The sequence below is a fragment of the Pelodiscus sinensis genome, chromosome 31 (genome assembly GCF_049634645.1).
Source record: "Pelodiscus sinensis isolate JC-2024 chromosome 31, ASM4963464v1, whole genome shotgun sequence".
Taxonomy (NCBI): Eukaryota; Metazoa; Chordata; order Testudines; family Trionychidae; genus Pelodiscus; species Pelodiscus sinensis.
The window spans coordinates 14,294,838-14,320,391 of record NC_134741.1 but is presented as its reverse complement, the minus strand read 5'-3'; the positions used below and the strand labels follow the sequence as shown (position 1 = coordinate 14,320,391).

Here is a 25,554-nt window from a genome sequence, read left to right as displayed (position 1 = left end):
TCTGACTGGCAATGTAAGCTTTTCCCACAGTCAGAGTACTCACAGATTCTCTCAGTTGGATGCATTCCCTGATGGGAAATAAGTTTGGAGTTCTGACTGAAATTATTCCTACAGTCAAAGAAGTTGAAGGGGTTCTCAACTGTGTGGATTCTTTGCTGTAAAATGAAGAACTGTCTACACTGGAAACTTTTCCCACAGTCACTGCAAGTGCAGGGTCCCTCTTGATAGGGGATTTTCTGTTGAACAATTTCTGTGTTTCTTTTCACCTCTCTGTTCCTGTGACTAGATTTACCCTGTCCCTGTACCACACGGTTTCCCTGCTGCCTTTCTGGGATATTCTGACTCTCACAGGTCTCCCCCTGCTCAGGACTCTGGAAATCATGCCCTTCAGATCTTCCCAGTAACATCCCATGTGGAGCCACTTGCTCTGATCCTTCCTGCTGGACACTCTCATTGGTCTCACTCACCGTTCCATCACATGCTGGAATAGAGACAAAAACCAGAAAGAAGTCACTCTCTGTCCTGAGCTGAAAGGGGAACAAGATAAGGGAGAGAAAACACCTAAACAACTGCGGGGAAGGCTGAAATAGTCATAGTCCTCCCCATGCTTCATGAAAAATGGCTTATGAACATGAATGTTCATAAAGCATCTTTGAGATTGTCATAACATGTCATGTAACATATCATTTTTACATTTCCAGTCTGCTAAATGCGTGTGCTATTTTTGTGCATGTATCTTTCTTGTATATGAAGTTAGACATATGAAGCATGACTCTGGTTTTAGTCTTAAATGTGCTAATGAGGACCACTAGTGATACTTTAGGAACTTAGGGTACACTGCAGGGTAAAAATTGAATTAAGATATACAACCTCAGCTACATTAACTGCGTAGCTGAAATTGAAATAGCATAATTCAACTTTTGGCACTTTTGGTGAAGTAGGAAATCGAAGGAAGAATGAAATAAAGGTTACAGGGGTCAGAGTAATAAGTCCACCTTCTCTAAATTATTTCAAAATAACCTGCTGTGTAGACATACACTTTGTTATTTCGAAATAATGCTGCAGTGTAGATGTACCCTTAATGGCTGAGAAATCCAACCACCAACAATGGATTTATTTTTCCTGTAAGCCCAAACTGTAGTTGATCCCAGAAAGTCACATGACCATGACACCTTATACTGGAATACATCCTGAATCTAACCCTCTTCCACAGAAATGGGGAGCATGAACAAAGGGTTCCCACTCTGTAGGAAAGTCTATGTAAGGAAAGGAAAGCAATCAGGTCTTTGTATTCAGCTGGCCTTAGAAACTGCATTGCCCACTATAAGAGGATGCACATGAAGATACCTGAAAATAAAGAACGAAAAGTCCTGTAGCATCTTATAAACTAACAGATTTATGGGATCATAAGCTTTCCTGGACAAAGACCCATTTCTTCACATGCATGTCTTTGCCCACAAAAGCTTATGCTCTAATAAATCTGTTAGTCTATAAGGTGCCACAGGACTTCTTGTTCTTTATGCAGATTCAGGCTAACATGGCTACCCCTCTGATAATTGAAAATAAAGAACTCTAAAGGACTCTGAAAAGCTGCAGACCCAGACCACAATAAAGATCTATTCTGTGAGTTGAAGTATTTTACCTTAGACAAGAACTGATTAGGGTATGAATTTGCATGTAACAAGTTTCTTAGTGAATTAGAATTAGCTCGTGTATATTGTTTATTTTACAGTAGGAATTTAATTTGATCTGTTTTCACTTTCAATCACTTAAACCCTACTATTTATACATAATGAAAACACTTTTGTTTATTATCAAGCCCAGTGTAAATAATTGTTACCTTGGGGAACAACCACAATGCAGCTCTCCTTCATGGAAAAGAGGGTGCACTCATGAGCTTTCTCTGGATAAAACTTTTATACAGGCTAAGAGATTCATTTGGGGTCTCTTCTGGGGGTTAGACTATTGGGTCTGAAGCCTTATAGCTGAGCTGAATTGGTTCAGCATCTGTGTTGCTCAGCTGGGGGCGGGAGGGGCAGTAACCCCAATTTTGTGCTTTGGCTGGGGGAAACCAGAAATTCTGGCCCAGTAAGACAGAGTGGTGGGGAGCCCCCGGGGCCGGAAGGCAGGTGTTGGTGGCTTGATCAGCAGTCCAGGGGATTTCCACGATCCATTCTTCTGTACGAGGAAATATTGGCTAACCAGTGAAGTGTGTGAACCTGCTCTGCTTACTGTGAAAAGCAGCCAAGCTAACAGGCCTCAAATGGGCTTCAGCAGCAGCTGTAGCATAACCAAGTCCAGAAAAGGGGGTAGGAGTTGGGTAACACTGTGTCCTTCCTGCAGAGATCTCTGTTGCAATTGTTGAGAAGCTTGCCTATGTGCGTCAGGGTGTGTCTGTCAAGGCCTCAAGGCAGGCAAAATCTGAAAAATCCCATCTGGCTAGTTGATGGCTAGAAGGTAACCTCCTGCCTCAACTTCAGGGTTGCTCACTTAACAAGTTTTCTTGGAATGACATGTTATTGTAATACTAAGAAATAAATAGGGATGAGAAATTGGACCCTTTGGGAGGGGCTCTTCAGGGACTCCACCTCTGGATAGACCATGCAGTCTCACCAGCAGATGAAAGACTGGTCACCGGAAAACTGCCACTGGGTCACTTGAGAACTGCACCCAAATTTGAAAATTATTGAAATTTGGGGGTGTTTTACTAACCTGGTGCACATGAGTACTTCAGACTAAATGATGTGATGGTTTAAGTGAAAGCTCTTGTGTGGTCATGTTTGCATGACCAGTTATTGGTCAGACGGCCACGTCTTCCTGGATTTACTTCCTGCCACCACCTCACACAAAATAAAGTTACTGAGATTTTTGAGTTGAGGGAAGCCTGGAAAACACTCCTCTCTCTTCCCCTGCTTCCCCCCCCCGGACAAGCTGAAGGGTCAGTTTTGATGAAAATGCACAAGTGACACTTGTTACAAGGACACAGAAATTAGTTTCTGATTCAGTTTAGTTGATTGCTCACCTGTATGGGTGTCGGTGATAATCTTCCCTTCCTCACAGCCCTGGAGACCTGGGACCCAGAGCTCTTCCCTTTGTTCCACCCAGGAGATCACATGAGCTTTGGAGACTGGAAATCCTGCATGGGGAGCAATTAACCAAGCGCTGATCTTGTTCATTAAGATCTGGGCCATTACTGCTTCCAGAGTCAGGATATGAGTTACCCACCCAGGCTGTGTCCAGACTCAGGGTTTTTTTCGGGAAAAGTAGCCTTTTCCCGAAAAAACTTCCCCTGCGTCCAGACTCAAGCCGCGTTCTTTCGAAATTAATTCGAAAGAACGCGGCTTTTCTTTCGATGGCGGTAAACCTCAATTTACGAGGAAGAACGCCTTCTTTCGAAAGTTCCTCTTTCGAAAGAAGGCGTTCTTCAATGTAAATAGGGCCTCTTCGAAAGAGAGCATCCAGACTCACTGGATGCTTTCTTTCGAAAAAGCAAGCCGCTTTTTCGAAATTTCTCCGTGCAGTCTAGACGCTCTCTTTCGAAAGAGGCTTGCAGTCTAGACATAGCCCCAGAGAGGCTCCTTCCCCACCTTGCAGAGACTGGGCTCTGGCTGGTACAAGATCCCAGGACACACTCATCTGCAGTAATGGTACATACCCCCTGACTCCGAAATGACCCAGCTTATTCCCAGGGGGAGTTGAGCACTCTGCTGCACTCTCTAGGGTACAGCTAAGTTTCCCTCATAGTCCGATCCAGCCTCCATCCCAGGAAAGGACAGGAACACACTGCTAAGAAGGGAAGCTCCAGTGAGGGCTGACAGGTCTGACAACAAGGACCACATGCAGGGCTCAGGCTGCAACTGCCACATAGCAGGTGACTGGGACTTGGAGAGAAAGGACCCAGCAAAGCTCTAGCTCCTCAAGGCCTCGGTCCACCAAGCTCCTGGCTGGGGGGCTCAGCTCGTCCTGCTCTTTGGCTGGGATGCTCAACTTGAACTATGGGGGAAAGGAAGTTGTCTGAGCAGCTAGGGCAGTGGTCCCCAACGTGGTGCCCATGGGCGCCATGGCGCCCGCCGGAGCATTTATGTGTGCCCACCGGAGCATTTATGTGCGCCCGCCGAGTGACCGGGGCTGGCTCAAACCATTCTTGCGCCCCAGCCCTGGGTGCACGGCGCATGCGCAGCCCCTGCCCCGGGCGCCCGGCAGCCCCAAAAGGTTGGGGACCACTGAGCTAGGGGATTCTTTGGTGGCTGTTTCACACCCCGCCTACGTTCCTGACAGCCCTTTTCACCTGCCTCATGATTCTGCCCCTTTTCTATATGGTTTGCTGAGACAAAATCCCATTGCAGGCACATCACATTTCCCTGGCACAACCAAACACTGACCTTGCTTTAATTTATGATAAGAGGAAGCTGCATATTCGAATTTAGTAGTCCCAGCTTGTAGAACTTAAGAGGAGTTCTTGAACAGACAGACAGACACACAGACAGAAAAACTCTCGCAAATATACAGTAGATGAAAGATCTCTGTGCATCATCTAGCTTCTGTCTCTTAATTCACTTTACTTTATTAAAGTGGTTATGTTCTTTAGTGAGAGACAACCTGCTGGTAATATCCAGGTAATCCCTGGAAGGTGAGCCATCACCTTTTACACACATGGGCCAGCTACCCTGATAATCAGTTCATAGTTATAGACAAGCAAATACTGAAGAATCTTGGGTCCAAATGTTTAGGTTAACATAAGTGATTTGACCAAGGTCACGCAGGAAAGCCATGTCAGGGCAGGGAATTCAACAAGGTCTCCCAAATGCAGTGCCTGCAATGCAAGTAGAGCTCTTCTTATATTTATCTACTACAGAGCTGCCCCTCCCAGACAACTCACAGAGTGAGAACTGCTTCTTCCACCTTCCCTCAGCCCCAATACACAGCTTCTCTCACTGCCTGGAACCAGCATGTAACAGATCAGCCACAGTCAGGAAAGGACTCTGGAAATTGCACCCTCCTTCCAGGAGCCCAGCACACTGGCACAAAGGGGACTCTGCAGGCACTAATAGTAGCCGCTCCCAGCTCCACAACTCTGGAACCTGCTGTTCCTACCTTGGCCCTTACACTGACACCTCTGGCCAAGGCACAACATGGACAAGATGGTGGGGAAGCACATTGAGACATCGGCTGTGGGAAAAGCAGCACCATTGTTATGTCTCTGAATTGGCTTCCCTTGGGATGGAGCATGGAGGGGACAGTCTCTTACACAGGAGGCAGAATTATTGGGGCTGATACTCCTGACCTTGGAGGAGGCAGGGGGCAATGAGGAACCCTGAACCAAACCCAATACAACTGCTTCAGAACCCACCCAGTCTCTAATACCCAAGGAGACAGGAATCCTTACCCAGCCAGCTCACATCCTCATAATTCTCCTGCATCACATCCCAGTAGAGGGCTCTCTGGCCCGGGTCCAGCAGAGCCCATTCCTCCTCAGAGAAATACACAGCCACCTCCTCGAAGGACACTGGCTCCATCACAGCCATTTCCTTTCCCTGGCTCTGCAAGCCATGGGCTGAGCTGGAGCTAGACATTGGTGTTCTGCAGCCTGTCAGGGGGAGAAGGGTGATTGGAGACATGTCAGAAGGGGTTTTAATCCTTTCCACACCCCCACTCTGCCCAGACTCTGTCCCTGTTCACACACAATAGACTCCGCCATTTTGGGCAAATGCTGAGTCCAGATATTCCATAAAAAGCACACAGTAGTGCTTTTTATGGGGAAAAAACACCCAAATCCATATTACTTCTTAATACCTGGCTTGAGTTACAACATTACTGCACATGTAACAATGGGATTCAGTTCTGAGCACCCAATATTTCTGATAAACAAGTCACATATTCACCAGCCTGAACATGGATATAGGTATCTAAATTTAGACTGCTGTACTTAAAACCCGTTCTTCATCATTTGCAGCACAGACCTTGGGTCTCTCATCTGACAGACTTTATAATTCCTCTCCACAATAGAGATTAAGTGAAGTGAATACAACTATTCAGATGCTTATTATTAATCACGTGTGCTGAATGTTTGCAGGATGAGATCCTAAAATTCATGGATTCATGGGATCAGAAGATATCCTTCGTCATGTAGTCTTAGCTCCTCTGTGGCACAAGCTATTCAACTTAACCCAATTACCCAGGCACAACACTATTCCCCCAAAGCATGTTTTCTAGAAAGTTGCCCAGTGTTGCTTTGAAGACATCAAGAGATGGAGAATCCACCAGTTCTTTGTTCAGTTGTTTCAGCAGCTAATCATCTTTCCCTATCAAATATTTCTGACTTTCCAATCTGAAATTATCTGGCTTCGGCTTTCAGTTATTAACTCTCAATGAGCTGTATCCACTAGACCAGGGATGGGCATTAATTTTTGATGGGAGGCCACTCCAAGATTTTGGAAGGTGCTTGAGGCCTGCACTCTTCCATGATATTGATGGAGGAAATACAGGGTCTTGGATGGACGTTGGGTGCATAAAGGAGCTCAGGGTAAGGGATTGGGGTGCAGGAGAGAGAGAGAGAGAGGTAGGTCTGGGAGAGAATTTGGGTGAAGAAGGCAATTGTGACCTGGGGCACTGGACTGGCCAACTACTTGTTAGATTATTTAAAGTAACTTTCATTTAGAGAAGTGGATGAGCGGACAAACAAGGAACTGCGGGTTTCTGACCACTGAGAACTCTTGCATATATGGATACAGGAGGAGGGAAGAGAGAGGATTATTCTAGTAGGAGGGGTGGGTGAGATTTTGTGGCCTGCACTATGCAGAGGGTCAGACTAGATGATCATAATGGTCCCTTCTGACCTTAAATTCTATGAGTCTATGAAGAGGGTTTGGGTATATCGAACGGGGGGCAGAGGGTTGGGATTCCAGAGGCAAGCTCTGTCCAGGAAACTTAACTGAGCGACTCTGAGCCACCAGCCAACCACATTTCTCAAGCATGCAAGGAGCCTGCCCCACCCTCGCACAGGCTGCAGGGCTATGTGCACGTGTGAATAACTATGAGCCCGAGGAGAGGAGGACATGGTGCTTTGTTTCTGCTCAGAAACCAGTCAACAGGATCGTGCTGGGGCGGTAGCAGCACCTGAAGCCTCCCCTCCGGGCTCAGTTTTTAAAGAGAAATGGCCCAGCATTCGCTTGAGCTGTGCGCAGAAGGGACACAGCAAGCAGGGAGACTGCCTGGAGCTAACGCAGCATTGGTGGGTCATGGCCATATTTTGCCCAAAGCTCTTGGGGATCCAAGAGTTTCTCTCCATAAACAGACTGACACAGTGGAAGCCTGTCAGCTCTCAGCCTGTTTATTATTTGAAACCAACCCCATATTGAAACTGACTGAATAGTGAAATCTGAGACTGAAGGTGCTGTATGTTGTGTGCTTTAACTACACATCTTTAGCATCATAGTCCAGTGAAGATGTTTTTACAGGAATTTTCTCATCATTTAAAGACAATCTCCACCTGCAAACTCACCCTGTCTGAAAGCTCCCAGGGATTTTCCTCTTGCTCTCTCCAGTGCAGAGGGCAGAGTATCTGGTGAGGGAAGGGATAAGAGAGGTGAGATTCCAAGTTCTCATATTTATAACAATGTCACCAGAGTATCAAAGACCAGACAGAGACACACACAAGTGTTTAATATGAAAAGGTCTGAAATCTTCTGTTTCCTCTCTCACTCAGGCTCTCTGCAAAGAAACCAACATGCCTGCAGCCTCATACCCATCCGAAGAGAGACAAGCTGTGAGTGAGATTTACTTTTCCCTCCTCATCCCTTCCCACTTTGTTTTCTGCCTCGTCATAACCTAGACCTTTCCAGGAGAAAGACGTTGCCATGAAAGTAACTTTACCCACTTTGATCCCTTTGACACTAGTGGGAGGTTCAGAGTTTGCAAACTCCTGACTATTTGCAAACAATTGGGTCTGTGCACTCAGGCTCTAAGGAGAGCAGCATGATGGGGCCGTCATTCTCCACATGGGAAGTGAGGCAGGGGAAGGTTGACTTCATACACAAGCAGTTGGGTCTGTTCACTCAGGGTAGGTCTAGACTCTGTTGCCGCATCTTTAAAAGTGCCCACTATTTTCCGAAATAGCAGGCACACTATTCTGGTATCCCTATACCCCTCTTTCCATAAGCGTTAAGGGATTTGTCGGAATAGTGTCTTATTTGAAATTTGGCGCAGTCTACACAACGCCAAATTTCAAAATAAGCTCTTTTGACTTTTGCCAGAATAAGGTAGGAAATTTGCACAGGTTATTCTGACAGAAGGGTGCTACACATACCCTCAATGTCACTAAAGAGAGCAGCATGATGGGGCTCATCATTCTCCATGTGGGAATCAAGGCAGGGGAAGGTTGGCTTCATAGGCTAGATTCAATAGTCTGAGATACTTAAAACACTTTCCCAATCTTCAATCCCTTCTAGGTACCTTTGAACTCCCTCAGAGTCTCCGACAGTGCAGATGTTTTCTGGGTGAAACTGCTGACTACTTCTTCCAGTTCAAGAGACATCTCCTCTGGCGGCTGGAATTGCCCCTTCTCACACCTGGACAGAAACAATTTAATATGACTGTATTTCATTTACTGATAAGTTCTGTGTAGGGAGCCTGGATGGCCCTCCCTTGTCATGTCTGCATTGCTAGGCCTTGTCCAAAGTATGGCTCTCTAACAAAGCCACCCCTAGGCCTGATTCAAGTCTGATGCACGCACGTGCGCATGCACACAGACCAGGCCAAAACAGGTGGGGAAGAGTCAGGAGTGCTTGCCCAATCATGCATAATGTGTAAAGGACAGCGAGACCAGGCCAAGATGACCAGAAACAGCCTGGTTCTAGTACACTCCATTTGTTATAAGAAAAAAGGTCCAGAAATAGCCAAAAAAAACCTATTAAGCGCTTTTGCAATATTTTGGCACATCAAAACCTATCCTAGATATTGGCATAATGGATATCTTACGCAAAATGTAGTTGATTGGTAGATATTATTAGAATGACCAAGTCTCGCTTTGCTATAAATTGGGTTTAATAAGAACAATTAGTGGGAGGGAATAAGCAGGATTGACTCTCAGGTCCTCCTTCCGATGTAACTAGAAGGAATGGACCCCTTCATACCAATAGCCCCAGTGCATGTCATTCCTACGTGTGGGAATCAACGGAACCACGACCTCCTGCCTGGTACTGTAGGTAGCATACGGGTGAAGTGTAAGTGAACTAGGCTTAATTATTGTATTATAATAATCTTCTATTACTTCCTTTTGCATTGCTTTGCACTGTATCCATTGCTTTACATTTTAAAGCTTAAATATTTTAAATTGTATAGTAATTGTTTTTAAGGCTTGTAAAACAGCCAACTATGTTAACTGCTTGAAGCTGGTAATAAATAAGTAAGTGGTTAAGTCTCTCTGGAGTGTCCTGGTTTCCCTTGGATCTAAAAACCAAACCACACAACATTCTGGCTAGTTAGTCTCAGTTCTAACAAACCTGGAGTTAGAATTCCCCCAATTCTCCCTGCCTCAGAACAGGGGCAACACAGCCCATGATTGTACAACGTTCACCTGAAAAGTCTCATTAGTGTTCTTCATCTCTGGCCTGGAGAGACCAGCTGGGGAACAAAAGGGGAATTGAGTCTCCATGGCCAACTCGCTCCTTGGCTTCCAGGCTCTGAGGGACAGGAGATTCCAAGGTGAAGTGCTGTAGAAATCTGCCCATTAGGAACTAGAGAGGGGTGGGCAATAATTTTTGATGGGGGGAGGCACTCCCATGATTTTGGAAAGTGGTCGAGGGCCGCCCTCTTCCACAGTATTAATGAAGGAGGTGCAGGGTCTGGGATGGAGGCTGGTGCAGAAGGGAGCTTGAAGTAAAGGACTGGGGTGCAGGAGGGAGAATGGAGTCTGGGAAGGAGTTTTGGCAAAGGAGGTAGTTGTGAACTAAGGCAGGAAACTGGGATGCAGGGTTTAGGGATGTGACCTAGGGTAAGAGAGAATTGTGAACTCAGGTAGGAGACTGGAGTGCCAGATATGGTAGGGGTAGAGCAGGGCAAGAATGTGGGGCAGAGGGCTGGGGAAGGGAGGGGCTGAGGTGCCAGAGGCACATTCTCATCAGGAGACTTACCAGCCTGCCTGCAGAGCTAAAGGCTTGCAGAGCTTAAAATGTTTCTGCCTGCTGGGCAATGTACTTGAGTGAGCGAGCAGGAGGATTGTACTTTGTGGCTGCCTATTATTCAAACAGGCAACTCCTGTTGGCCAATGTCTGTCCAGAAAGTGCCCAAGGGGATTGTGCTGGGGGCGGGAGCAGCGTCTGATTCTTCTCCCTTCCAGACTTAAAGAGGAAGTGCCCTGAAGCTCTGTTTCTGAGTGGTATGTGAGGCAAGCAGGGGGCCTACCTGGAGCTCCCCACTGCCTCTGTGGGCCAAATCCAGTGGCTTGGTGGGCCAGATCTGGTTTGTGGGTGGTATTTTGCCCAGGCCTGAACTAAACTGAGACAGCAGCTCCCCCTTCCCCAGCTCATTCCACACAAGTCTCCAAACAGTCCTTTGATGGGAAACTCTTTTGATCCCTGCTGCCCTGGGCTGAATGGTGCTCAGTGTCCAGCAGTGACAGTCCCATGTTCCATCCTCACAGTCCTGAGGCAGCCAGGAAGTGACATTTCTAGTAAACACTTGAGGTCAGACTGTGCCTCTGAATGGAAAATTCCAGAGTCTGCTGTGCAAGATGAGACCCTCAGAGTTAAATGACTCAGAGATTTGTATCCAACATCTGGCTGTAGAGCCCTGGGGAGATGTGGTGCCAACATCAGCTCCAAGCTCTTTCCCTGCGCTGTGCGGTGTGAGGGGAGTAAAAGCCACCTACCTGCTCAAGGTGCTTCTGACATCCTAGAGAAAAGAGATAGAAAAGAATCTCAGCCCCATTGGACACACACACAGGAGATCCCAGGGAAGAGATTTTGTGAACATGGGGGAGAGGTCATGCCCAAGCCGCAGAGCCATAGACCCCTGAAGCAAATGGGGCTTTGCCATCTCTACTATCTCTGTATGTGTAATTCTGCAAGGCACAACACTCACATGTCAGCAATGCACACACCAAGTTACACCGAGATCTGATGACTGGACCCCAGCGCTTGTAATTCAGGAGCCTCTCTTCCTTGTGTGGGTAGTTGGGATGTTTCTCCCTCAGTCTCACCTGCAGGAATTCACTCGCTGGCTTCAGCCACTTCCGCTCCAGCTCATCGATCAGCTTGCTGAGACTGGAAATCTGTGCAGAGAGTTTACTGACAGTTTCAGTCTGGAACTTCACAATCTCCTCATCCAGCTTCTCCAGCTGGGCCAGCAGGAGTTGCTCTTGTTCCTCTAGGAACAGCCGCAGCTGCTGAAACTCAGCCACAATCTTCTGCCTCTCGGCTTGTGTCTGTTTCTGTATGAAAACAGGGAAAGGGCTGGTCAGGGACATGAATGGAGCCCGGGGCCCTTTTATTGGGAGCTGAGTGCGAAGCAGGAAGAACTTCTTAGAAAACTCTACAATTTGTGACATTTGGCCCCCTCCTCATCCTGCTCTGTGGATACTAGGCAGCGACATCTCCCAGCTTCCCCTTTGGCCCCTGTGTCCCTCTGTCATGGGCAGCATGTTCTATTATTTGTAGGCTCTGGGAATTCAGACTCAGAGTAGCAGGAGGCAGGACTCAGCACCAGCCTAATAGAGATACCCAGTAGGGAAAAAGAAACAAAGCTGTTAATGCACAAAGTGACCAGACACAGCAGACATTCAGCTCCCTTGGGGAGGATTTCTGGGAAGGCTGGACATTAACTCATCCACTGACATGGAAGCTCAGGGCCTGTTCACACATGGATCTAACCCAGCAACTCATGATCCAAGAGAAACACAACAAGCCCAAACTTGCCAAGGCCACATAGGAGTCCTCCTCCTAACCAGACCTTTCACTGCCAGTCCCTGCTGGTTCATAACCACAGGTACTTACCAGATACTCCTGGCTTTTCCCCTCGCCAGTCACTTTCCATCCCAGTAGCATTTCTCTCTCTTCTCTCAGAGTCTTCAAATGGGCTACACATTTTTCCTGAAGAAACAGAAATAAGCACCAGGGTCAAACCCATGAGATACTGGGAGCCCAATTGTCTGCCTTTAAGCGGCACCATCCCAGTTTTGTAGAGCTCTGATTCTGTCCAGCAGGGACTCAGCCCTGAACGTGGCTTTGCCCATTGAAAAAGGGACAGGAGGAGACTGTGGATGCAGCAGGATGCCTGTGAGGATGCGGGATGGATCGGTGGTGACATCTTTGTAAAGAATGATGCAGGTGGGGATTAGGGAGGTAAAAAGGGTTACAAATACTAATCGCATAACGGATTACAATTTAATCAGTTGCAATACTTTTAACCTGCCAACGGGCAGGGCCGGTAGCAGACATGGGCTCTCCTGGGGTCGGGGCTCTCTTGTGGCGTCTGCTGAGGGTGACCAAAAGGACTGCCAGCAGACGCAACTTCCAGCAGCTGCAGACTGACATTAGCTGCCAGGGGCTAGTGGGCACTGCCGGAGTAGGGGGCAGTTTAACTGGTAACTGGCACCAATAAGCATTAGCTCACCAGTTAATCGGTTTGAACTCTTGCTACAACCCAGTCAAATCCCAGTGGTATCTGGCACGGGCCTGTGATGCCTGGAGCCCTGTTGTGTCTGGATTCAGGGTGCTTGGGGGCCCCACACAGCGTCCAGCCCAGTGAGTTCCTCTAGTGCCAGTTGCAGCATCTGAGTTTAAACTCTCATGGAGCAGGTTAGGGGTTCAGCATCTCAATGGGAAAGCTCCTCTTCTGCTGGGCCTGGGGCTTTATAAAAGTGTTTTCCCCACCTAAGGCCCACATTTCATCACTGTTCAGTGATGCTGTGGGGAAGGAGGGAGTGGAGCCTAGCGGTTAGGGCCTTGGACTGAGACTGGAGAGACCGGGATTCTGTGCAAACTCTATCACAAACATGCTTGGTGATTAAGAGCAACTTGCTACCCCACTTTCCCTTCCCGTCTAACTAAACTGTAACCTACTTTGGGCAGGGATTGTCCCTTGCTGGGTGTTGTACAAGGCCCAGATGCCATTGCGGGTCTGCAAGGCAATGACAGATTGTTACTGCTTTTCATCGAATCCATAACAGCTTGTAAATGCCTCTTCTCCAGTCCCAAGGCAGCTCCTGTGATCGAAACCTCTCTGATTATTAACACCTTTCCTTGTGTAAAAACACCTCCTGTCACTAGTGAAGGCTGGGTCTCAGGATTCAGAGTCTCATAGTAAAGTTTTCCACATCGGGTATCTGTAAAGACTTGACATAGGTTACCACACAGCCAGAGCATTTATTTTTTACAGCATCTCTTGTACCTTGAAGGCTTTACAGAGCTCTGTCACACCTGTGTCAGTGAAATTAGCCTGTAATTAAAACCCAAACTTATTTCCCATTACACTGGACAGCAACTCTGTACCTTGTACTCCTGGACAGCTTCCGGAATGGACACCACTGTGGGAGCCCGGGATCTATCATACACCACACAGATGGGAGTTTGATCCTCTTCACAGAACAGCTTCAGAGACTCCTGGTGCTTCACACGCATCCCACCCCATCTTGCTCTCTTTGCTGCCTGGAAACTCAGGTGCTTGGCTAGTTCTAGCACATTTGCCAGCTGCCTGTTGGGCCGAAGGGGTCTCTGCTGCACAGTGTCTCTGCACTGCAGGCAGGAGGCGGCTGGGTCTGGTGCCTCCCAGCACCGGCTGAGGCAGGCCTTGCAGAAATTGTGCCCACACTCCAGAGTGACAGGCGCTGTGAAATCCTCCAGACATACGGGACATGTCACTTCCTCCTGGAGACTTTCCGTGGGGCTCTCTGCAGCCATGGCTGCCTCTGGGCACTATCCTGAGCTCAGCAATGTATGGGCAGGTCTGGAGGCTGTGTGTGTGATATACTGACACTGATGATAAAAAAAAATCAAAATTAAAAACCAAAAAAACCCCCAGAAGCTTTGCTCACCCACTGCCCATGCCAGGGCCTCCATTGGGCCCCCTCAGCCAACTGCCCCAGCCAGAACCCCATGCCTCTGCGCCACTCATGCCAGGGCCCCCTCCTCATCCTGTGTTCAAATCCCTCCCCCTGCACAATCTGCAGTCCTCTCACAGCATCTCTATGTGCTCTCCAGCCAGCACCCAGCCCTCTTCTCAGCCATTCCCCATCCCCAGCCCAATGTGAGCTTCAGGAAGCACCAACAGACAGAGAAAGAGGGAGCGATATGCACGGAGTTTAATTTTTATAATTTAACAATAGAGAAAGTAGGCAGTGCCGGGCCAACCCGAGACATGGCCATTGCACAGCCTGAGCAGCCCCTGAGACCCAGCCTCAAGTTGGTGCGCCCATATACCCAAAGCCTTACCAACAAGTAACACAGGATGCTGGGTCGCAACTCCTCCCTCCATCCCAACTGAGCCAATCCCCGCCAACTCCCTCACGCTATGCTGAAGCCTCCCCAGCTTTGCCGCCCCAATCCTCCTCCCCCAGCCCAATTGTGCCAATCCTCCCAACTCCTTCAAGCCCCCCACTACAAAAAGGATGTGGATGCATTGGAGAGGGTCCAGTGGAGGACAACCAAAATGATTAGGGGGCTGGAGCATATGACCTATGAGGAGAGTCTGGGGGAGTTGGGTCTGTTTAGTCTGCAAAAGCGAAGAGTGAGGGGGGATTTGATAGCAGCCTTCAACTTCCTGAAGGGAGGTTCCAAAGAGGATGGAAAAGGGCTGTTCTCAGTAGTGACAAATGGCAGAACAAGGAGCAATGGTCTCAAGTTATGGTGGGAGAGGACAGGTTGGATATTAGGAAAAACTATTTCACTGGGAGAGTGGTGAAGTACTGGAATGGGTTACCCTAAGGAAGTAGTGGAGTCTCCATCCCTCGAGATTTTTAAGTCTCAGCTTGACAAAGCCCTGGCTGGGTTTAGTTGGGATTGGTCCTGCTTAGGGAAGGGGGCTGGACTTGATGACCTTCTGAGGTCTCTTCCAACTCTATGGTTCTATGATTCTAAGCTGAGCTGCAGCCCCCACACTTGCCACCCCTTCCCCTTCCTCACAACCTATATGTGCCCCTGCCACAGACCCCATCTACATACACTGATGCCCTGCAAGTGCCAGGAGAGCAGTGCAAGGGCAGGTAAATGGATGCTGTGGTGCTGTAGTTACTGCTGCTCCACAATCTTCCTCCCCACCAAACAACCTCCCTGCCATGAGCAAGATGGAGCCACACACCCAGCAGCTATCACCCCACAAACAAGGCCGTCTTGGATGTTAGCCTGGCCCTGCAGTCGCAGGGGGGCAGAGCAGGAGTGAGGCACGGGGTCATCAACAGCCTGAAAGACAAACCCTCCCAGGCCCAGCAAGGGGCTTTCCCAGCTATTTAGAGCAGCTGGTGCACCTGGAGCCAACCACTTGCTGCAGAAATAAACAAGCCCACCACCAAAGTGAAGGGCAAAGCAGAAGGCCAGACCCCGGGCAGCCCCAGGCCACTCCCAGCTATGGCTGGGGAGTGGCTGCATGAAGCCACCTGGTCAGCCTGGGCCAGCAGTAGCAGCAACATATGTCCCTCTTGGGCTTGGGACGGGCTGCGCACGGAGCAGCCCCCGGGAACATTCCAGCCTGCAGGGCACTGGACCCATGTTTCCATGGGGTCCCTTCACTGGGTGTGTCCCCACTCGTCAGGAGGCACAGAAAGGGCAGAGTCTGTGGCTATGCAGGGACAGCCAGGCCTGGCAGGATTCACTGATGTATATAGGCAGTACTGCTAGATTTTTTTTCAGTAATTCTTGAGTTAACTTTTCACAATGGCACAAAAATGTGGTGAGCATTTCTGTCCACTTGTTACCAATCTGACTTTTTACAGTTGCAGGAAATGAGGGGGGGCAGGAGAGGGGAGAAATAGGTAACTAGGGCTGTGGTCACCAACCAGTAGATCGTGAGCTACTGGTAGATCTCGGGGGCTCTAAGAGTAGCTCTTGAGCCCTCTCTGAACTGTGCACCTGCGCAGTACATTTCCATTAGATTTCCTCATTTGAGGATCAGCTACTCACTGAGCAAAAACACAGGTGAGTAGCTGCAAGGAATGGTGGGAGTTGGGAGGTCGGGAAGGCTGAAACATCCCAGCCAGCTGACTGTGGCTTTCACAGCTGGGGCTAGGCACAGCCTCCCTGGGCTGAACGCAGGGCAGCCGAGCTGGAGGGAAGAGAAGCAGCTGCCCAGCCAGCTGGCCATGGCGCTCAGCCAGGGTGCACCACGCTCCACGTGGGCTGGCACAGAGGAGAAGCTGCCTGGCCAGCTGGCTGTGGCGTTCAGCCCAGAGGAGGCTGAACCGTGCTCCAGCTGATTGGGCGGCTTCCCCCTGCGCCTGCCCACGTGGAGCTTGGCGGCACCCTGGCTGAGCACCATGGCCAGCTGGCTGGGCAGCCACTTTTCTTCGCTCCAGCCCAGCTGCCCTGCGATCAGTCTGGAGGGAGTGCGGGTCGGAGGCTTCCCTCCGTGGCTGGTGTAGGGAACTCCCTGCCCCCAACCTTGTTCCCTCTCCTCTGCCCCAAACTTGCCCCCCACCCTCCTGTTCCCTCTCCCTTGCCCCCCCGACCCTGCTGCAGAAACCTGCCCCCCCCTGCAGAAACTTGTTCCCTGATACCCTGCCCCCCCTGCAGAAACCAGTTCCTTCTGGCACCCTGTCTCCTACTATAGAAACCTGTCCCCCTGCTCCCCTCTGCAGAAACCTGTCCCCCCCAGAACCCTGTTCCCTGCTGCAGAAACCTGTCCTGGCACCCTGCCCCCACTGGCACCCTGTTCCCTGCTCCAGAACCCACTAGCACTCGTCCCCAGTACTGTGTCCCCTGCTCCCAAATGCCTTTTCTATGGGTCAGTGACACCTGACTCAAGGCAGGTTCCCTGCCATTCTCATAAATAAAGACAATGCAGAAACTTTGTGTGTTTAACATAGTATTCTATTTAAAAATGAAACCTGGCCAACAAACCCCCAATTGGGGCCAAGCCCGCATCTGGCCCCCTACTGCCCAGCCTGGAGCCCCCTCCCCGAGCCAGTGTGCCCTTCTCCACCTCCTCCTGCAGCTAGATTTCCTCCCAGAGCTTGCACCTCTCACCCCTTCCCACACCCAAATCCCTCATTCCCACCCCAGAGCCTACACATCCTGTCTCAACACAGCAAGGGTCCAGCTAGACTTCAGGAGTTTTTCAGGATTCTGGAGATATCCCAGAAAAACTCTTCTGCATCCAGGGTTGCGTTTGTTCTTCCGCTTTTTTAGTGGAAGAGCAAACAGGCTCTTTTGGTCACCCCTATATTCCTCTTTCCACAAGGAATAAGGTGGCTTCCAAAAGAAGGGTTTTTGTTCTGACATTTGGTCCAGTGTAGACAGGCCAAATGTTGGAAAAACCTCTTCCTACAGAAGAATAAAAAAAATAAAATAAGCAGCAGTATAAGGATTGGGGATAGCAAGTGATGGAGAGGAGGAGAATAGAGAGGGAGGGGCTTCAAGGAAGGGGCGGGGCTTCAAGGAAAGGGCAGGGCAGTAGATCTTGGCTTGGTCTGTCATTTAAAAAGTGATCTTGGGTGTAAAAAGGTTGGAGACCACTGCACTAGGGAGTAAGATTACAATGAATATCAGCAGACACTTGGATTCCTGAAGGTAAAGCTTTATCACCAGATTGTCAGCATCACCTCTCAAAAGATGAAAAGTCTGCCTTTAAACCAAACAACTTCTCAGGCAGCATTATTCTTGTCTTGCACCTTTGTCATTCTCATCATCAACTGAAGTATTTTCCATTGGTTTGTGTGTAAAGTAGGGTAGGGATGTTACATTTATATTAACTGGCTAATTGATTCGTCAACGCATGACTATTTGATTAGTTGATAAGGGTGCCTCAGGGCTATTACTATACTACAAAGGCAAAAACGCTGCAGGAAACAGGGGGCCAGAGGGAGACTCAAGCAGTCCCATTGGCCCATGCTCCCCTAGGTGTATCAAAGCAGCAGTGCCACAGGGAGCCCAGGGTCAGTGGGGTAGTCTCCAGCTGGCCCCAGGGGCTGCACATAGTGTTTCAAAACAGCAGCATTGGGGAGCCCAGGGCCTGGCCACTGCTGCTTTGAAGTCCCCCCCCCCCCGCCCTCCTGCCTATTTCTGATAGAGGCAGCAAGGGGGCTGGGAAGCGACCTGTCAGCTATGCAATAAAAAGGTGCTTATCAGACTAGCGGCTAGTCATTCACATCCCTACACTAGGGATGTTAGCAACTACTCAGAGGCAGCAAGGTGGGGGAGAAGCAGCAGCTGGGGGGGGGGGGAGGTTGGAGGGCGGAGCTGCAGCGGCTGGGGGAGCGAACCGGCTGCAAGGTCGATGCGGGAGGAGCCGCGGGGGCGGGCACGTGCCCAGCGCAGCCGCAGCGCGAGACCCTGGGCCAGTAGGATTCCATCGGCCCGTCAGTCACTGGCCGTCACGTCCCTGCTCCGCCCGCCGCGTCCCCCCAGGCGGGCAGGAGGGTTTCCCAACCGCCCCCCCGCTCGGAAGGTTGACCCCTTGTCCCCAAAGCACGAACACGGGCCGCGCCGAGCGCAGCCAGGGATTTGGGTCCCAGGGGAAAACCTTCCCCCGCCACTGCCCCCCGGATCTGACACGTAACCTGTTCTCCTCCTGAGCCTCTCGCCCCGCCTCACCTCGCTCTGCCCCCCGGAAATGGAAACAGCAGCGCGGCGAGTAACGGCTGAAACGGTTACCTCAGAATTCGTCGGGGTGGGGGGGGCGCATGCGCGGTGGCCGCTGCCTCGCTAGGCGTCAGACGCTGCATGTCCAACCGCAGCGGGGTGGGCGGGGCTTGAGTCGGGGCGGGGAGTGACTGGTGGGGATAGGTGCGGGACGCACTAAAAACCCGGCTGGCGTTATATGGAATGAGGGGGGAGGGTGTAAGACTGTGCGCGCGCGGGGCAGGTTAGTGACTCCGCCCTTGAGCCAGATCCAGGACTTAGCTCAGACCGGGAGCTACCTGGCCACGCCCCAGCTCAGCGGGCTCTGCGCAAACTAGGCTCCTAGCCGGAGGTGAGCCCCGCCCCCAGGGTTTACAGCGGAGGGACCGTGTGGGATCCAGGGAGTAGAGGGGGCTGTGGATTTGGGGGGAACGTGGGGGAGACACTGGCCGCTCCCCCCGGCTGTGGGGCAAGAGGGGGGAGGGGCCCAGCAGCGGGGGGGTCTCTCCCTAGAGCTGGTGACGCAAGCGGGAGGTGACTTAGGGGCTCAGAATTTACAAGGCAAATGTCTCCGGCCCGCTCCCCACCCTGCGCCCTGTTGCTGCCCGGGACCCAGCTTGCCCTGCGAGAGGGGCGTGTCTGGGCAGGGCGGGGTGAATGTGGGTATCGGGCGGCGCTGGAGGCGGCTGGGGGGGCCTTTCAGTGGGGAGGGGAGCTTGCAGCATGAGCCCGTCTCACGGTGTGTGGGGGGGTAATTGGAGGGAGGAGCTGCCTGGGGGAGCTGAGCAGAGGTTTCTTCAAAGGGTGAAGGTTGGGGGGCTGTTATCTTTGCCCTTAGACTTGCAGATTTATTATGGACTTCAGAGCCCCGGGAGCGTCCCAGATCTGCTTTCCCCAAGAGAGTCTCCGAGGTAGCTCCTCTACCTCTGGGCCCCAGCTGCCTCCCACGATCTGCAGCAGCTCCCAAGCTCCCCCCCTCCCACCTGAGCTTGTGGGCTGGTCCCTTCAGTTCTCATTCCCATCTCTCTACCCTGGACAGGCTGCTCTGGGGCCCTCCCCAGCCGTTTGCTAGTGTGGTGTCTGCTCTTACCAGGAAAACCAGGTCTCGGGAGTTTGTTTTTCAATAATGAGATTAAAAATGCAGAATCTTTATTTTAACTGGTAACCTTCGTTCCCCCCCCCCAGTTTTGGGTTTTACTCCATGGAGGTTCATTTGACAAAAAAAAAATGCCTGGCTCTGGTTCCTGCCCAAAATACCAGGCTGCAAACTAGGTTCCATGCCAACTGCAGAGGGCCAATGAGCTCAGCATGGGTTGGCCTGGCCTAGAGGATGCTGGTGCAGCTCAGGGTGGCTAGGTTTTTGGCTGATCCCAGAAGAGGGCTCTGGTCACTGCTAAGGCCGAGAAGGCCAGTGTCAGTCTCTGTGCTCAGGGCACTGGAGCCTTAGAGCCAGCGGAGGCACCTGGGGCATAGGGTTGGGCAATAATTTTGACAGGGTGGGCCACTCCAAGATTTTGGAACGTGGTCGAGGGCCGCACTCTTCCATGATATTAATGGAGATGTGGGGTCGGGGATGGCAGTTGGGTGCAGAAGGGAGCTTGGGGTAAGGGACTGGGGTACAGGAGGGAGACTGGAGTCTGGAAGAGTTGGGATGAAGCAGGCGGTTGTGACCTAGGGCAGGGGACTGGAGTGCAGGGGTTTGGGATATGACTTAGGGTAGGGAGGGATTGTGATCTGGGGCAGGAGAGTGTGGTGCCAGATCTGGGAAGGGGTATGGGTGTAAGATGAGAACAGAGGGTTTGGGTATATTGGGGGTGGGGCAGAAAAGGGCTAGGGTGCCAGAGTTGGGGCAGAAAAGGGCTAGGGTGCCAGAATCAGGCTGTGGCCAAGAGACTTAGCTGCCAAACTAGCCTGCCTGCCTGCAGAGCTTAAAATATTTCCCTGCCTGCCTGTCCATGTGCTTCATGAATAACTAAGCCCAAGAGAGGGGGTGTGATTCTTCTTAGCTGCCTGTTGTTCTAACAAGCAGCTCCCATGTGATGAGGGTGGAATGGCTCCTAAAACTTCCCCTCCTCCCCTCCAGTTTTAAAACAGAAAGGGAGCCCTGCCAGCTGTGTTTCTGCATGGCGCGAGGGGCTGCTGGGGAGCCTGCCTGGGGTTCCCGCTGCCTCTCTGGGCCAGATCCAGCCTGCAGGCCATATTTTGCCCAGGCCTGCTCTATTGGGAGCTGGGGGCCCGGGCTGAGTAGCTGCTACCCAGCGGGGTCTGTTCTGGGACAGACCACCACTAATATCCTCCCTCAGCTGGACACAGAAGGGTGTTTTCCTGTGCCCAGAGCGAGCTCTGGAGCCTGCCAGTGTTAGCTCTTGAACCAGAAGAAAAAAGCGTTTTTCCGTTTCTTGAACCAGAGATAACAGGGGATGGAGAGAGACCTGAGGGGGAAGGTCTGGGGGCTGGCAGGAAAGTGACTGCAGAAATGGCTCCTGCTCACCCAATCTCTGTTCTTGGGTGTCTGTGAGTCCCAGAGCTGCTGCCTCTGGCACCCCCAGGCCCAGCACCCTGTGAGCAGCAATAGAACTTAGTGGAGAGGAAACACTGCCAGGAATGGCAGGGCAATAACCAGCTCTTTCCTGCAGAAGGGAGACAGGAGAGACTCACTGAATCAGCAGGAGCAATTGGGGGGGGGGACTTCCGGGTAAACCGAGGTCTTAAAGAGCGCGGACGCTACTGGCTGCATGTGGCAGGAGCCCGCAGGAGACCACCCTTCCCAGCTCTGCCACGTGCCAACTGTGCTGCCCAGCCACCTCACAGCGCAGGCATGGCAGCTCCGGGTGGTCAGCCACCGTCACCCGGGGCAGGGGAGGAAGCCCTCAGGGGCCGCAAACGCAGGGCCCCATCCTGGATCCCCGGGAGCTGGAGACCCTCCTGGACTTGTGGGAGGAGGAGGAGGGTCTCCATGACCTGCAGTCCCGCCGCCGGAACGCAGACGTCTACAGCCGTCTGGCACGGAACCTGGCCCAGCAAGGACACCCCAGCTGCAACTGCGAGCAGGTGCAGTCGAAGGTGAAGGAGCTGCGGCTGGGGTATGTGCGGGCCTCGGACGGGAGGGGAGCAGGACCCGATGTCTGCCCCTATTTTGAGCGGCTGAACTCATTTCTGGGCCAGCCAGCCCTGCAAGCCCCAGCTGTCCCCGTGGACACCTGCCAGCACCCCCCCCATCAACCGTCCCACCAAGCCGGAGGAGGGAGAGGACAGTGGCTGCGCATCAGGAGAGGAGGCCAGCGTTGCCACCCAGCAGGCCCCCTCCAGCTGCTCCTCTGAGGCCGGGGAGGAACCCACTGGTAAGTCTTTGCAGGTTACACTCCCAAAGGGCGGGGGGCGGAGGGCGGGTGGGGGGAAAGCCAGGTGCCCGGAGGAGGGAGGGGGAGAGCATGTCACTCAGGCCACGTGAGCTGCATGCTGCATAGCATGAGGCAGTTAGCAGCACGTGCAGCCTGGTGACCAAGTGGCAGGTGGCTGAGGCAGGCAGCTGCAGGGCACGCCTGGGACCGTGCTGCTCACAAACATTCGGCAGGACCAGGGGGAAGGGTGGATGCTGGCTGGAACCGGCCAGGGCCCCAGCCCAGAGCCCACTGCTCCACCAAGGGTGCAGCACAGGGAACGGCACACTGTCCCATGCCTGGCTGTGAGGCACAGCCAGCTGCTCCTGGGAAAAGCGCAGTGTCACAGTCCTGTGACCGTGGACCCCCACCAAGCCCTTCACCTGCTCCCCGTGCCTTGGCAGGTTCCCCGAGGGAAGTCCCCACTGTGGCCACACCTGTCCCTGGGCTACCGGGCTTGCGAGAGGGATAGTGGGAGGGAGAAGGGCCCCTGAGTTTTGCTGCAAGGATGGGACATCCCCCCACCCAGTCACTCTTCTGGTTCCATCCAGGAGATATCCCACGCGAGGGAATCTGAGAGCCCAGACCGCCACTGACAGGTGTGCTCCCAGGCACTGCCGTGGGGATGCATCTCGTTCCCTGTCAAACACCAGTGATTAGCCCAAAGCTTTTCACAGTCTCCACCGGCAGGGAGTTCCACAGGTGAACGCAGCACAAACACCCTCCCGCCCTCCACGGGGCCAGGATACAGACTGGTGCTTACAATACTGGAGGGAGGACCCTACTCCAGGGGCGGTCCTCCTTGCCAACATACAACACGGGAGCAGGAGGGGAACCGAGTGGGCCCAAGCCAGACAACTGTGCGGTCACCTGGGCTCCGGGATGGAGGGTATGAGGTGTGGGGACAGTGGACGGCCTGCCTGACTGACCCGTCCTTTGTTTTCTTCCCTGCAGCGGGACCCAGCACCAGACCCGCGACTCCAGCAGCAGCGGCACTCCCAGCTGCCCAAGCCCGGAGGCCGAGGCTCCAACACCGGGACCAGCTGCTCCGCCATCACGTCATCGCGGTGGAGGGGATCCAGACCTCAATTGCGGAGCGGGTGCAGGGGGACCAGGACTGGCGGCAGGAGGGCTGGGCTGCCTTCCTGGAGGAATGCCGAGGGATGCGCACCACAATGGGCACCCTAACGGCACATTTAGTGCATGCATCCACTATGGCATGGCCGGACCGCATGCCCCCGCCATCCTTCCTGGAGCACAGCCCATGCCCCCTCCTATCCCTGCCCCTGACCCTACTCGTGCCCCTACTCGTGGCCACCTCACCGTGCAGCCTGCCGCGATGCAGTCTGCCCAGTGTGGCCAGGTCCGCCCCCGGAGGGGCGCTCACAGGGGCCACCCGTCCCAGTTAAAGGTCCCCCCTCCTTCTCCCAGTTAAAGGTCCCCCCGCCCTCTCCTTTGTAAATAAAAAGTTCTGTTTTCACTTGAATCTTGTGTGGTTATTGTGTTCCTCTAGTAACTGTAAAGAAATTATGTGAGATGCCAATTAAATTGAAGTGGCTAACAGGGTTACAAACTGTGGACAACAAAGTCATGACTCTATCACCGGGGAGGGGGGGCCCTTTTTCAGTGTGCCTGTGCAAGGGAGAGACGGCCGAAACCCCTGGGCGACCCAGCCTGGAGTCTTGGCTGTCCCTGGGACTGGAGTGCAGCACCCTCCCCCCATCCCACTCCCCCGGGACTTACCTCGATGACAATCACTCCAACGATGGATCTTCCCACCCCGAATTGGTGTGCCACCAAACGGTAGCTGTCCGGTGTGGCCAACTTCCAGAGCGCGATGGCAACCCTCTTGTTGATGGGGATGGGTGCCCGCAGCCGGGTGGCGGTTCTCTGCAGCGCGGGGGGTGAACCAGATGCACAGCGTCAAGAAGGTCCGCTTTCTCATTCGGAAATTCCGGATCCACTGGTGGTCCCATCGTCCGAGGACCACCCGGTCCCACCAGTCGGTGCTGGTCTCCAAAGTCCAGATGGGCCGGTCGGGTGCTGATGCCATGCGGTTGCCAGGACCTCCCTGGTGAGGGAGTCCAAAGCGATCTCTGCCTCCTGGTACATGAACAGCAGGGCACCAGCCTACAGCACGAGCTCCAGGCACCTGTACAGCTCCAGCAGGGGCCCGAGCAGGTACATGGCCACCCATGGCTCCATGGCAGAGAGCAGGGCAGAAAAAACAAAATGCCGGGAAAAGCTGTTGGGGGGCCAAAGGGTGGTGTCCCCAAAACTCAAAGGGCAACCACTGACCCTGCGAAGGGTGCCAGTCCCTGGCAGAGGCCCCAAGGCACGGGAGCACGAGACCAACGGCTGCCCGGCAAGACCCCTTTAACCACGTGTCTGGACGGAGCTCCGGCCCCGCCCCCAGAAAGGTCTGGTGGCCTTTGCCCTCTTCAAAATGGTTCCGGGCTTTTGCTTTTCCAGAAAAGCGTGCAGCCAATGTAGACGCTCCTTTTCCAGAAAAACTGAAAACGGAATACTATTCCGTTTTCAAAGCATTTCCGGAAATTCATGCCAGTGTAGACGTAGCTCTGGCATTTATCTCTCCTCCATCCTGCCCCTTGGTGCTTGCCCCTTTCTTTTTCTGGCCCTCCCATCAGCAGAAGCACCTTCCTCTCCTCACCCACTTTCCCCTTCGTTCTCCCCTTGCCCCTTCCCTCACCTTCTGCCTTTGACGTGAAAAGCAGTGTGTGAGGGCTGGAGTGGGGACCACGGTACTATTTTATTACCATGGTCTGGCCCCAAAAGCCCCCACAGCCCCAGCTGCTCCCATGGTAGGACTACGTGCCGGGACTGGAGGAGAGGCTGGAACGCTCCTCATGCGGCTGCTGCTTGACTCTAACTGGGGCTGCCTACAGGGACCTGGACTGCCGTACTAAAAATAGTACCATGGGCAGGCTCTGCTGCAGTCCCAGCACTGGCTGAGCCCAAGCGCGCAGTGCACCAGCCGGGCTCTGTGCAGTTCCTGCCAGGGCTCCAAGGCATCTTGGAGTAGGAGGAGGTGGTGCCGCCGACCAGGACCCTGTGCAGCAGAGGTGGTTCCACAGGGAACGGGAGGGAATGGAGGGGCCACGCACCACTAGAAGTTGGTCTGGCTGCCCACCAGCAAAGCTCCAATGGGGCAGATGGGGAGGAGGCTGTTGCCTGTCCACACTTGCCTTCTTGCACAAGTGCTCTTGTGCAAAATGATTTATTCCTTGTGGGAAGAGGAATAACTCTTCCGCAAGAAATCTGCTTTTCTGACGCTGTACCGTAAATTTACTTGCACAAGAACACGTATGCAGTGTAGACACTCTGCAAGTTTTTGCACAAGAACAACTGTTCTTGCACAAAAAACCTGCAGTGTCGATGTAGTCTTAATG

At 52.4% G+C, this 25,554-nt stretch overlaps 1 protein-coding gene and 1 long non-coding RNA gene across 2 annotated transcripts; one reads left to right on the top strand and one right to left on the bottom strand.

The window, feature by feature from the left end:
- Positions 1-6: 6 nt before the first annotated feature.
- On the bottom strand, positions 7-18,824 carry LOC102447799 (zinc finger protein RFP-like; the record flags this gene model as incomplete). Its single annotated transcript, XM_075912483.1, has 10 exons — positions 18,704-18,824; positions 13,488-13,970; positions 11,991-12,086; positions 11,198-11,428; positions 10,868-10,890; positions 8,452-8,567; positions 7,502-7,561; positions 5,387-5,587; positions 3,023-3,136; positions 7-481 (listed from the first exon to the last, which is right to left on the bottom strand). Coding segments are annotated over exons 2-10 (1,724 nt in total), but the record flags the coding sequence as incomplete, so codon positions are not given.
- A 93-nt stretch (positions 18,825-18,917) lies between these two features.
- On the top strand, positions 18,918-23,635 carry LOC142821455 (uncharacterized). The gene is made up of 3 exons (XR_012898234.1): positions 18,918-19,116; positions 21,401-22,105; positions 23,099-23,635. It is a non-coding gene; the product is annotated as an uncharacterized LOC142821455 (long non-coding RNA).
- The last annotated feature ends 1,919 nt before the right edge of the window (positions 23,636-25,554 follow it).